Here is a 13,495-nt window from a genome sequence, read left to right as displayed (position 1 = left end):
GATTTCTCAACTTCTGCTTTTGGGAGGTGCTTTGCATCAGACAGCCCTTTTACAAAATAGTATGATAAGAGTATGTTTAGTTTTGTTAAGAAACCACCAAACTATTGTCCAAAGCAGCTGTGCCATTTTGCATTCCCACCAGTAATAAATGAGAATTCCTGTTGCTCTACACTTTCACCAACATCTGTTGTTGTCAGTGCTCTGGATTTTGGCTATTCTAATAAACGTGTAGTGGTATCTTTTTGATTTATTTTGTATTTCCCTGATGACATATGACAAGGAGCATCTTTTCACATGCTTATTTGCCATCTGTATATATTCTTTGGTGAGGTATCTGATAAGGTCTTTAGTAGCCTATTTATTAATCAGATTGTTTGCTTTACTATTGTTGAGTTTTAAGAATTTTATACTTCAAATATAGTCCTTTATTAGATATATCTTTTAAAAAATATCTTTTAAAAAATTGTGGCTTGTCTTTTCATTTTCTTGACAGTGTCTTTTGCAGGGCAGAAATTTTAAATTTTAATGAGGTAATGAAGCTTATCAATTATTTCATGGATTGTAGCTTTGATGTTATATTTAAAAAGTCATTACCATACCCAAAGTCATATCGGTTTTCTCCTATGTTATTTTCCAGAAATTTTATAGTTTTGTATTTTACATTTAGGTCTCCGATTCACCTTGAGTTAATTTTTGTAAAAAATGTAAGGTCTGTGTCTAGATTCATTTTTTTGCATGTAGATGTCCAACTGTTCCAGAACTATTTGTTGGAAAGACTACTGCATGGCACTGCCTTTGCTACTTTGTCAAAGATCAGTTGACTATATTTATGTGGGTGTATTTCTGAGTTCTCTATTCTATTCCATGGATCTATTTGTCTATTATTTCACCAATACAAAACTGTCTTGGTTACCGTGTAGGCTTTATAGTAAATATTAAAGTCAGGTAAGGTCATTACTCCAATTTTATTCTTCTCTTTTAATACTGTATTGGCTATTTTGGTTCTTTTGCCTCTTCATATGAACTTTAGTATCAGTTTTTCAGTATCGACAAAATAACTTCCTGAGATTTTGAATGGGATTTTAGTAAATCTATAGATTAGGTAAGAACTGATATCTTGACAATATTGGATTTTCCTATTTATAAATATGAAATGTCTATTTCCTCATTTATTTGTTCCTTGTTGATTTCATTCATCAGAGTTTTGTAGTTTTCCTCACATGGATTTTGTATATATTTTGTTAGACTTAATACTAAGTACTTCATGTTTGGGGGGAATATGAATGTAAATGCCATTGTGTTTTTAATTTCAAATTCCACTTGTTCATTGCTGGTATATAGGAAAATGATTAACTTTTGTATATTAACATTGTATTCTGTAACCTTGTGGTAATAACTGATTACTTCCACGTGTTTTTTTGTCAATTCTTTCAGATTTTCTACTTAGACAATCATGTCATCTGTGAACAGGGAAAGTTCTATTTCTTCCTTCTCAATCTCTATATTTTTTATTTCTTTTTCTTATCTTATTGCACTAGCTAGTACTCTCAATATGATGCTTAAAAGAAGTGATAAGAGGGGTCATCCTGGCTTTGTTCCTGATCCTAGTGGGAAAGCTTTAAGTTTCTCACATTAAGTATGATACTAGCTATATTTTTTGTGGATATTCTCCATCAAATTGAGGAAGTTCCTAAATATCCCTAGTTTACTGAGTTTTTAATTATGAATGGTTGTTAGATTTTGTCAAATGTTTTTCTTTATCTATTGATGTGATTTTTCTTTTTTAGCCTCTTGTGATGAATTACCTTAATTGGTTTTGAATGTTGAACCAGACTTACATACCTGGGATAGATCCTCCTTGGGATCTATAACTTCTTTTGACATTTCATTTCTTGCATGACATGTCTACTGGCAACAAATTCCCTCAATTTTTGTTTGTCTGAGAAAGTCTTTATTTCTCCTACACTTTTGAAGGATAATTTCATAGAGTATACAATTCTATGTTTCCTCTCAACACTTTAAGTATTTCACTCTACTCTTTCCTTGCTTGCATGGCTTTTGAGGAGAATTTAGATGTAATTCTTATCTTTGTTCCTCTATAGGTAACATGTTTTTTTCCTATGGATTCTATCAGTACTTTTTCTTTACATTTTCTGTAATTTGAAAATAATCTTCCTAGGTGTAATTTTTTTTTGTATTTATCTTGCTTGGTGTTCTCTGGATCTGTGGTTTGGTGTCTGACATTAATTTGGAAAAATTTCTGTCATTATTGCTTCAAATATTTCGTCTATTAATCCCATTATGTGTATTCTACACCTTTTGTAGTTGTCCTACAGTCCTTGGATACTGTGGATTATTTTTCTTTTTTTTCACTCTTACCTCTCTTTGCTTTTCAGTTTTCATATTTTCTATTGGTGTATCCTTAAGTTCAGAGATTCTTTCCTCAGCAGTGTCTAGTCTACTAATGCCCCCATCAAAGGCATTCTTCATTTCTGTGACAGTATTTTTGATCTCTAGCATTTACTTTTGATTCTTTTTTAGAATTTCCATCTTTTTCCTTCCATTGTCAATCTCTTTTGCATGCTGTCTACTTTAACCATTAGAACCTTTAGCATATTAGTCATCATTGTTTTAAATTTCTGGTCTGATAATTCCAACATCCTTGCCATATTTGAATTTCGTTTTGATGCTTGCTCTGTCTCTTCAAACTGTGTTTCTTCCTTTTAGTATGTCTTGCAATTTTTAAGACTAATTGGAAGGAAGATCACTTTGATGTGTTAAAAACATTTTCTAAAAACTCAGAAATAAAATAACTAGTATAATCACGTCTATTCTAATGTATTTATGCAAAACTAGGAGTCTTCGTTTTAGTGAATAAATAAAAATATTTATAAGAATCTATAAGAATCGTATCAATTGTTTTATTACTAGCAGTACAGGGATTATAATAATAAAAAGGAGTATCTTACAGTTAGCATTTACTATGTACAAACATTGTGTTAAGAGCTTTATGTATGTTGCCTAATTTAATCCTTCCTAAACCCTATACCCATTTTACCAGGGATGAAACTGATTAGTACTAGTTCAATTGCTTTAAGTAATAAAGCAACTGGGAATTAAATGAATAATTGGTACAATCAATAACAATACTTTTTAGTTTTGATATAACTTAATTTTGTCTTTGTAACTTTTTCAGGAAATCCATTTCATTTCTTTAACCAATTATTTTATTCTGTTTCAATTTATAATCAATTCAAAATACCAGAGTGACTCAAGTTCCATTTAATATTTTAGTTAATGACTCATTTAAATCATGTTGAGAGTTTATATTTTTCTCAGTGTTAGAATATATATTATTATCAGTCAACCAGCTTACCATTCTGCCTTCAACATGTTATTAATTATTAGCTTGGGTTTCCTATGATGTTACAACTTTCCAAAATTCTCCTAATCAAAGGCCTTTTGAATTTCAGATTTTTAATTTTGATTAGTTGTACAAGCTGTATATAGATGCATTTCAAAATTAAAACTATTCTCTCTTTACTTGTAATTACAATTTGTACTGTTGTCTCTCTTTTTAATGCTATTTTGATCTATGAATTGGCACATTTTTAACTCAATAAGCCTAAAGGAGGATTTTCTCTGGAAGCATAGACAGCAAACTATCTACATTGACAGGAAGGATGAACTGGAATAAAGATGATGGAGGTATGGCTTCAAAAGAGTGATAATTTAGACTTTTTCACAAATGAGAGAAAAGTAGAAGGCAAATTATTTTCTATTATCTCAATTCATTACCCTATAGAAGTTCCTCTGTTTTTTATGAAGATAATGAGTAATCATGTACTGACCTTGGACTCATCTAATCCAAGCTTCTTTAGAGACTTTCTGACATAATCCACAAAGGAAGAACATTTGGAATAAATTTTACCAACATGCTGATCACTGCAAAACAAAATTGAATAATTTTTTAAACTGGATTAACAAAATGTGGTATAGGTATACCATGGAATACTATTCAGCCATGAAGAAGGATGACTTACTGCCTTTTGCAACAATATGGATGGAACTGGAGACCATTATCCTAAGTGAAGTATCTAAAGAATGGAAAAACAAATACCACATGTACTCACTATTAAATTGGAATTTACCAATAAGCACACATGTGCATGGAGGGAAGTATAACTCAATGGAAATTATAAGCAGAGAGGAGGGAGGAGGGATGGGTGAAAATCTTTCTAACAGGTACAATGAACACTATCTGGGTGATGGGCACACTTATACTCCAGACTCAAGCATTACCAAAGCGATCCTTATAATCAAAAACATTTGTACTCCCATAATACTTTGAAATTAAAAAAAAAATAAATTGACTAATTTAAATTTTAGATGGTTTTAAATTCATTCATGAAATATTTTTAAATATCTTCTGTATATATGGCACAAGATCCAGATGTTATCAAAATGTAATAATACTTTTGTGACTATTTTTAAGTTACATATTATAAGGTATTCAGGATCTGCTTCTGAGAATTCTTACAACATACAGCAATGAAAGAAAGTATTATGAAGACCATACTATAAGAAAGAGGTTTTAAACTTACAGTATTAAAAAAGCCTCATTTTAAAAAGGAACTATAGATGTTTCAAAAGTTTCCACTGTGCTACAAAACAAATTTTAATTTTACTGGTTCAACATTACAGTGCACATTTGATTGCAAGGCCTGCTAATAGCGGCAATAATTCAACACCTATGCAAAGAGAACTTCTTCAATGCCAGGCATTGACCAAGATCCATATGCTGAGTTGGGTCTGACTTGATCTCATTCATACCTTGCAGATTTTCAATACAGTTTAAATAAAGTATCATAAGATGGTTTTGAGTTTAAACAATATGGTGCTAGACAACCACATCTCACAATTTTGGTTGCAATTTAAGCATAATGTAAAAATCAAAAGGATAAAAAAATCACCACCTACAAGTTATCAAAAACAATGAAAAAAGCCTCATTTACTCCTGGCAGTATAAATATTAACCCCTCTGATTAATTAGATATGATATGCTATCATTTCTTCCTCTAAAGTATAATTCAAATGTATTTCTTCAGCTACATTTCAAGATGGCCACCTCAATTCCACTTTTCATTATTTCATGTCCTGATTATTGCAACTATTTCCTAATTAACACCTCTAAAGTCTCTCTCCTTCATTTCTAACTACATGTTATATTCTAAAAAGAATATTTTTTATTTTGTTACTTTCTGCTTGAAAAGCTTCCAATACTTATCCTATTTCTTTTTTTTACTTTTTTTTATGTCTGGAAATAGAATCTTTATTGATGTATAAGGATGAGTAACGCTATAATTTTCTCAAGATCCATGTCATGGTGCCATCTTAATGCTAAGTTTATTACACATGAATTTCCTTTTGTTATTTCAAACCCAATGGTCCAAAGCAGATTCACATAAAACTTTATTTTCTAAAAACAAAATGCCAAATATCAAATGTATTTACAAAATAATTAAAAATGAAAATTATTCATCTAGATAATGTGAATAATTACACTATAATTTCCCTGGTTTATTTATTTTTAAAACCTACTGTATTTCTAAATATAAATAGGGGAATGGTCACTCTTAAATGTGCTGACTCGGGGGGATGGAGAGTCGGGGGAGGGGATGGGGGTATAACTTATCCCATTTCTTGGGATGAACTTAATCACATTTTCCCAACCTCATCTCCCATGACATTCCAGAATTTACAGTTTTTCCTTAGATGAGCATACTGATTGTTTCAGACTGTCCTCCACATTTCTGCCTTAGAGAATTTCCACACAGTCACCTCTTAATGAACTACAAAGTTCCCTACTCTTTCCTTTCCTCCAACTTAGTTGAACTGGAGTCATCCTATGACAAAGTGCAAATTTACATGTTCTTTTTGGTAACATGAGTAACAATAATATTCTCTAATTCTGAATTTATATAGCCATTACCCTTTTTCTATCATTTGTTATTTTATCATTGCCTTGAATTAATAGTCACTTGAATGGGTACAGATTCCAGGAGGCAGGAACTATATTTTTATGGGTTTTTGTATCATTCTCAGATCCTGCATATACTTATATTTCCTTTGTATAACAAATAATCATATAATAGATATGTACATCTTAAATATCACAGAATACTGAATTAACTCTGTAGCCAGAAAAAGATGCCATTTAATATTAACTTATTGTTTCTCACCTTAAAAAGGTTTTTAAAACAAGCACTTAAGTCTTTCCCATGATCTGGTGATTCTGATTTTCATTCTATACTATTTATTGCTGCCTTATGGAGTAGCTCCTGAGAGAAAGAATAGAATAGTAGGTCAGAGTGTGGCTTCTGGTCAGATTGGCTCTATCACCTATGAGCTCCTTGTTTATAAAAATGGGATATCAATAGTATTTACTTAGTAGAATCACTATGAGGATTAAATTAGATAACACATATAAGGTGCTCCTAACTAAGCCATGATGTGAACTGTTGTTACTATCCTTATTGTTGTTTTTATCATTACTGGAATTATAGTCTAAACTTTTCTTTGACTATAGAGTTAAAAGAACCAAAGTAAGTACTAACCACTGGAAGCCTTAAAGAGAATAAATATAGTGTAAGTGTAGGCGGTATTAATTTGTTTCCTGGGTTTTGTATTTCAGGCTGCTTGAAAATAAGAGAAACATTTTCAATTTTAATTTGCCCTTGTCTTACTTTTCCTTTTCAGAATACACTATTTTTTACTGTTGCAAAGGCTCACAGCATGATTATAATAAAATTCTTTTTAGTGAGTTAAACAGTAATTTGCTACATAGGACTTTTTCTTTAAATCCTTTGTTAATATGCACTATTTCAAACTTGTTTTTAGCAGTAACCATTAGGAAGAAAAATATCACCCAGAACTAGAAAGGTGATAATTTGATCATGTTATTTCTCCTCTTTAAATTCTTGAAGAGTTCCCCATGAATTTTAGGAGTAAGATATAAATCCTTAACCTAGTATATAATCCTTGTATGATCTGGTTCTCTTTAGACTTTATTTTATGACACTGCCTCCTCAGCAACATTGGCATTCTTTCAGTTTCTTGAACACATCAGGCTTTTAGCTACAAACACTATTCTTCGACACTAACATTCTTTCAGTTCCTTGAACACATCGTGCTTTTAGCTACAAACACTATTCTTGGAACACTGCTCTCAGTCCTTTTGCTTCGAGAAGCCCAAAATACTCCCTTCAGAGCCTATCTCAAATGTTACTTTCTTAGGGAAGCCTTCTCTGGCTCTCCAGATGAAGCTGGGCTCCTGACACAGAGACCCTTTCCTTCATATACTCCCTCTTGTTTGTTTCTCTGATTGTCTCTCTCCCTTGTTAATTTAAGCCAGTGAACTCTCCAAAGGGGATGAACACACTCAAACGGAAAGAGAATACTAGAATTTTTACTTCTGTTTTATCTCTTTTTAATTTAGAGTTCATTGTAAAATCTATACAATACACTAGCAGAGAGACGTGTAGATCACTTATAAATAATTATTCATTTTTGTATGAATTCTGAAAGATGTTTATCAACAGAGATGTGAAATATAAAAATATGCCTGACACCATTACTCTAAGTAGCTGGAGAACAATTTCTATCTCTTTTGCTCATGACTATATCCCCAGAACCTAGCACAGTACCTTATATAGCAAGATCTCAATAAATGAATTAAATAATTAAATAAATCAACTCTCAGCTTGAAGAAGGAAACACATCTAGTTACACTATAAGAGGAAATGCATTTATATAGTAAACAGGCATATTTATTGTAATTAAGTAGACAAGAGTATAGGCAAACTTAATTATGCAAATAAGTGTATTAAAATATGTAAAGAACTACTGAACAAATATATAAGAAAAAGTACAAAGTGAACAATACAAATAATAACAGCTAATATTTATTTCATGTTTATCATGTGCTAGTGATTTGTAAGTCCTTTGCTGCATTTACTCATTTAATCCTTATAACAACCCCACGTGGTAGACCCCATTATTATCCCCACTTCAAAGATTTTAAAGTAAAGGAGAGGTTAAGTAAACTGCCCAACATCTGAGTTCAGAATCTGGGGTATTAACTAGTCAATATTACCTCGAGCATTGTACTTGAATAGGATTCATACTCAATATTGTTAAACTGCAGATAAAAAATGGCCACCTCTGTGTTACAGGTAAACAGAAAAGCAGGCAGGCAGATTTCATGACACTCTACCAGAGTGTGAGTACTTACTCCTACAGAAAAGCTATGCACAGACCCTTCTGCTATGCTCAAGGAAGAGGAGTTTTAGTGCTTTAGTACATCTAAGGGATGCTAAAAATTCTAATAATTAAAAATATTATATGAGGAGATGGACATTACATAGGAGGAGACTTGTTCTTTCCAAGTTATGTATTGCTAGACCTACTGTGCAAACTTACCAACAGTTAGGACCAGTCAGAAGTATGTGGTTTCTTTCCAAATGGTACTAACGTTAATAATGTCATTTAGGCATTCATTTTAAAAACATTTATTGCATATACACAATACTATAGTGATTGGCATGGGTTTTGAGCTCAGGACTGAAATGGCCTGAATCCTCACTCTACCACTTATTAAAGATGTAACCTCTTTGCCTCTCTGTGATCATCAGTAGAATGGTGTTGTTAAATCTATTTCATGAGGCTGAAGACAACAAAATATTCTATACACAGTGCTGGGCTCAATGTCTGGCAAACACTCAATAAATGATGGTTATTTTCCTGTTCTTGTGCTGGGCTCTAGGGGTAGAATCACCCACAATTTATAAATGAAGATCTTTCACAGTTCATAAAAAAAAAAATAGGTGAAGAAATGTATAATACACTATGATAAGTACATGATGGTGGAGCAATTTAAACATTGCAGAGGAAAACACAAAGTAGGGAGTGCTTTAACTACCTGGAATAGACTAGGGAAGCGTTTTTTGAGGAGAAATTAAGTTTCAAAAGTCTCATTTTCCAATAGTACTGTGAATAGCAATATTAAGAAAATAAGTGAATAAAATTAATGTACTAAAATTAGGCTAACATGTAAAACTTAAAAATAGGTTATAACAATTTATCTTTAAATTGTGTTCCTTAAGAATTCCAAGGAGCTACTTTAAGGGTTTATAATTTTCCATAAAATATGAAAGAATAACTGTATAAGAAATAAGTCCTTTTCTAAAATCTACAGAATTTATTTCAATCTATATAAGACTGTATTTGAAAATAGAGTGCTATTGCTAAAGAAGTTTGAAAAAACTAGTTTTTTTACTTTCATAGGATTGGGATAAGTGAGAAGTACCAATGATTTCATTTGGGTTTAAGAAAAAAAGATAATGTTCAGAAAACAGAAATGTCAGTTTTAATATTATTACCAAATTAACACATTATTAAATATAATGATTCAGACATTTAGAACTTTTAGAAGTTAAAGGTTACTTCTACAGGACATTAGACCAATCTCTAAAGTCTGGGTGTTTTACAAAGTAACCTTCCTAAAAATAACATTTGTAAAGTGAGTTTATGACATAGAATGTAATGTCATCTTTTTTTAGTTGCAAGAAAAGGAGAATATTTCATTCATCAGCCTTTAGAAGGGTCCACAGTTTTAAAAATAAGTATTGCAATAATTAGTCAAGAAACTGGAGAAAAAGAGGCAGGTCAAAGAATCTTTAATTTTTTTATATGGAAAGTAAAGGGGCAGAATAGGATTATTCACAAATGGAATGTGGGGCACATTTTCAAGAATGTCAGTCTTTTTTTTGTGAGAGAGCTTGCTATGAAAGAAAACTGATATGCTTTAGAATTTCATGAGAGTATCATTTATATGGCATTATGGTCTTCTTAGGTGCCTGATTAAGATAACAGTCTTTTAAATATTCAAGTGCCAATCCCATTTTTTCACTATGTAACATTAGAGATTTAGAGTCCGCATTTGATAATTTTATGACATCACAGATTGACTGTTGTCTTAATTTCTGTTGAAGTGTACAAAGATAAATAAAAATCCTTCTGTTCATTAGCTAATATAATTTATGTAGTTAATATACAGTCATGTGCCACACAATGATGTTTCTGTCAACAGCAAACCACATATATGATGATGGTCCCATAAGATTATACTATATTTTTATTGTACATTTTCTATGGTTGTATATGTTTAAATATAAAAATACTTATCACTGTGTTTTAATTCCCTACAGTATTCAGTAAAATAACATGCTCTGCAGTTCTATAGCCTAAAATCAACAGGCTATACCTTATAGCCTGCATGTATAGACTATACCATCTAAGTTTCTGTAAATACACTCTATGATGTTTGCATGATGGCTAAATTGCCTAACCACATATTTCTCAGAATGTATCCCCATCATTAAGCAATGCATGACTGTTATTGTTTTCTGTCGGAAAATGCATTAGATCAGGAATATGTATGCCACCTCTTCCTGTCTCCTCTTCTGTATTTTCAAATTTTCTTTACTCACCAGGTCTTTAACTCTCATCATATGAAAATGCTCAAGTTTCTCTCTCTGAAAATGTAATCAAACAAAAAGCTCCCAAACAAAACCTTCCTATGAACCCATATCTTAAAACTATTTACTTTATGGTGGATGACCAAAGGATAGAGAGGAACTGAATCCTATAAGAACTTAATTTAAGTTAAATCAATAATATTGACTTGATATGCTGTTAAAAGTATTATAAAATATTTTACTTATGTGTTTTATATTATATACAGGTAAACAGTATGCACTTAAACATTTTACCCATTTATATTTCTACATTGGGCTGTATATCTAAATGCATATATACTGTGCTTTGCAGAAAATGTACAGATTTTTAAAGGGTAAATTTTGTAATACAAAACTCCTACTCTATGTTGTAACTGTATAGTATGGATTTTTCAATATGAATTCTCTTATTCATTAGACTACGAGTCCTTTGGTTATTGGGCTCAGAAAGCATGGGCACCATACTAAACAATGGGTGCTGTTGCTAGAATAAGACCGCTGGACTAGTTCCCAGAATTGCTTACTACCCTCCTGAGAAAGATAATGGTATTATTCTTTTGATTTTCTAGTAATGTCTCCAGTAATTTGTAATAGTTTTCTTTTTAATAGGTATGTCTTTGTCACTCTGTTATGAGTGAGCTCTTTGATTGCAGAGTCTATAGATTATTTGACAAATTATCTGCACGGCCTAAGACAGTGCCCAAGAGCATAGAGGGCAATACTTGACACAAAACAGATTATCCAATAAACATGACAATGACAGCAGGGTCAAAGAAAAAAATCAGACCACAATCCAAAGTTTGTTCTCTTTGGCACTAAGAACTCTTTCTCTAGGCAGGCTTCAGGAATGCTCTAATTTTAATCAAGTACACTCTCTTTGAAATAGTGTTATACTGGAAAAAAACACTTGGACTAGGAGTCAGAAGATCTAAATTCCAGCCTCTGTAAACAGATCATCTCTGGAGCCCCAACTTCCTCACTGAGAAAACTGAGGTGAAACAGAGGTAACATATACTTTACAGGGTAATGTAAAGATGTAAAGAAGATAATGTATGTGGAGGATATTAGTAAACTGTTAACTGCTACAGAAATGTTAAGTTGTCATTAACCAGACTATAGACTATAGATTTGGGATTCATCAGCACATAGACAGTATTTAGAGTCATAAGACAGGATGAAATCACCTAGGAAGTAGGTATACATACACAGAAAAAAGCACTCCAACAATTAGAGGTTTGAAAGAGGAAGAGAAATCAGCAAAATAAACTAAAAAAAAAAAAAAAAGAACAATAGAAAAAAAAGTATCTTGTGAGGATATTTTCCTAGAATATCAGAGAAGAAAGTATTTCAATAAAGAGTGGTAAATTGGGTGTACTATTGATGGCAGGCAAAGTAAAATGAGGATTGGAAATTTTAAGATTTTGTGCTCTTAACCACTATGATACAACTGAAAACTGGCCATCAAGGAACTTAGAAGGTGGTAGAGAAGTAGAAACACAATTAACTGTAGTTTTAGGTTCAATAAGTGCAGTGAATCACAGCTTAAGTACTATGGGAGAAGAGAAGAAGGCAAAAAGGAGAAAAGACAGCTATCACAGAGATGTATTCTAAGCAGGGCTTTAAAGAATACCCAGGATTTCACCTGTCAGAGGTCCTGGGAGGAAGGGATGGCACAAATATGGGGTTGGGGGAAAAAATATTCCAAGTAGATAGAACAGCTCGAAGGTGCAAAAATAGTTGCATGGAAAATGATGAATAATCTGGTGTGCCAGGACAGTGTGCACGGACAGCTGCTCAGGATGCAGAGGAGGAAGAATGGGGTGATGGATTAGGCTGGAAATAGATATTAATGACAGATTTAAAATGGCCTTGAATGCCATAACAGAAATATTTCAGTTTTGGGGTATAAAGAAGAAGAATTAGTTAGCATTTGAAAGTTAGAAAAGTGACACGACTGTTTCTGAAAGATAAACGATGGGAAGCTAAGAACAGATTAAAAGGGGCCCCTCTGTCAGAATAAAGCATGGTCAGCATGCTAAAAAGAAATTAGTATTCTTTCTTTTAATAAAAGTGAATGCAGCAGATCTAATTAAAATTCTACTCAAGTGACTCCAACATCACCCATATGCTATTTCAAAAATACAATTGTAAGAGCACAGTTTACTTGTAGCATTTTCCAAAGATTTTTGTAGTAGATTTTTGAAAAAGGTGAAGCACACGTATACTAAATAAAAGAAAACAAGCATGTGCAGGACAGAATGCACCAAAATTCAGTTTCTCTGTCATCACAAAATATATATGAAATAAATTATTTTGTGACTTTTATATGTTAATACATACCAAAAGATTTGAAAGATCAGCACCACAAAATTTTGCTGAAAATGGTGATCACTTAAGGGAGGATCATAAAAACTTCAAATTACTTTCCAATTTAAAAGATCCAGATTTTCTAATTGTAATTTGACCATACATTGTGGACTGAATGATTAATTTTGTGAGACAGTTTTTAAGATCTAAGTTTTCACTTTCCTATTTGGCTACAACAAAATCAAAATTAAAAATTAAACTAGGTAACTCATAATTATGGGTAGCAAAATATTACATATTTCTGAGTAGCTGTATACAAAATTCTCATTATGAAAGAGAATAATAAAGTGAATAAAGTATGCACTATTTTCCCTGCTCCCTCTTCAAGTGTTTTAAAAGAGATTTTTACCCCATAAAATTCCTTCTTTGGCATTTTATTCCCTTAGAAAATTTCCAGATAAGGGCTAATTATAAAATAAGTTTTTTAAAAAATTTTACCAGAAATGGACAATTTATATTATACAATTATAATTAATAAAGTAAAAATGTTATATTTAAGTCCATGAAAAAGGTTTACTTCTAATCTTAGGCTATACAAACAAAGAAACTTT

The 13,495-nt window shown here is 31.8% G+C and overlaps 1 protein-coding gene across 1 annotated transcript in view; it reads right to left on the bottom strand.

Moving 5' to 3' along the window:
* Positions 1–13,495, bottom strand: part of METTL25 (methyltransferase like 25) — an 82,639-nt gene that overhangs the window by 13,003 nt on the left and 56,141 nt on the right. The window contains exon 9 of the mRNA XM_069490338.1: positions 3,852–3,945. Within this exon, the coding sequence (XP_069346439.1) occupies positions 3,852–3,945 (94 nt within the window). The remainder of the gene's footprint in view (positions 1–3,851; positions 3,946–13,495) is intronic.

This window comes from Eulemur rufifrons, chromosome 16, assembly GCF_041146395.1.
Source record: "Eulemur rufifrons isolate Redbay chromosome 16, OSU_ERuf_1, whole genome shotgun sequence".
Taxonomy (NCBI): domain Eukaryota; kingdom Metazoa; phylum Chordata; class Mammalia; order Primates; family Lemuridae; genus Eulemur; species Eulemur rufifrons.
The sequence above is the reverse complement of the archived record's forward strand: the minus strand, read 5'-3'. Positions and strand labels throughout refer to the sequence as shown.